This window comes from Empidonax traillii, unplaced genomic scaffold, assembly GCF_003031625.1.
Source record: "Empidonax traillii isolate 1590-97213 ecotype Southwest subspecies unplaced genomic scaffold, ASM303162v1 scaffold7:size3022706, whole genome shotgun sequence".
In the NCBI taxonomy this organism is placed as follows: domain Eukaryota; kingdom Metazoa; phylum Chordata; class Aves; order Passeriformes; family Tyrannidae; genus Empidonax; species Empidonax traillii.
In genome coordinates, this window is record NW_020955200.1 from 2,121,051 (window position 1) to 2,121,967 (window position 917).

General features: G+C 79.0%; 1 protein-coding gene across 1 annotated transcript in view; it reads right to left on the reverse strand.

Moving 5' to 3' along the window:
* KLF9 (Kruppel like factor 9) overlaps positions 1–106 on the reverse strand; it is a 16,698-nt gene extending 16,592 nt beyond the window's left edge. Inside the window, exon 1 of the mRNA XM_027881365.1 lies at positions 10–106. Within this exon, the coding sequence (XP_027737166.1) occupies positions 10–78 (69 nt within the window). The 5' untranslated portion in view covers positions 79–106. The remainder of the gene's footprint in view (positions 1–9) is intronic.
* Between the last annotated feature and the right edge of the window lie 811 nt (positions 107–917).

The following is a 917-nucleotide window of genomic DNA, read 5'->3' on the forward strand; positions in this document are numbered from 1 at the left end:
CTCGGGCACGGCGGAGCGGTTGGAGATGGAGACCAGACACTGCGCCGCCACGAAGTCCACGTAGGCGACGGCCGACATGGTGCGGCCGCGCCCCGACGACACGGAAGGGGGGGGGGGGGGGGGGGGGGGGGGGGGGGGGGGCTCTGGGCGCCCTCAGAGCTCGTCCGCCGGTCCGGCCGAGCCGCCGCCGGCCATGGCCCGCCCGCGGCGCGGGGTCTCTGCAGCGTGGGGAAGAGCGGCGCGGAGGAGGAAGGGGGCGTGGGGGGCGAATAAATAGCGGGGCGCCGGGCAGGTCCCTCACCGCCGCCCCCCAGGGGCGGCGCGCAGCCGGCGAGGGGGGAGCGCCGCCCGCGCGGCCGGGCCGGGTCCGGCGCGGGGACCGGGGGAGAGGACACCGCCCGTCGCGTCGCCGCCCGCCCCGCGCCCCGCGTGCTCCTGCCCGGGGGCGGCCGCGCCGGGGCCCATCACGTCAGGCGCGGAGCCCCTCCCGCCCCGGCCGGTCCGCGGGCTGGGCCGCCCGGCTCTGTTTACTTTCTCCCCCCGCCACTCACGGCTCCTCTTTTCTAGGGGGGGCGTGTCCGCCGCGCGGCTGTCCCGCCAATCGCCGCGCTCCCTCCCCAGGCCGCGTGCTACTCCGGGCGCCCTCTTAAAACAGCGATGCCGGGGCGCCGCCGGGGGGGCGGCGGTGGGGACACTGCCGCCCCGCTCCCCGACCCAAGGGCCGTACCGCCAGCCCTCCCGCGCCCCGCAGGAGCCGTCGGCGCCCCCCGGTCGTGGGCCTGCGGAGGGGGCGGCGCGGGGCGGCGGCGCCTAGCGGGTTAAGTGGCTCCCTGTAAGTCCTACGGTCCCAGCAACGGGCCGGCCAATGGGAAGTGAGCCGACTGATGTCACTGGCAGCGCCCGGCCAATCAGCGCCG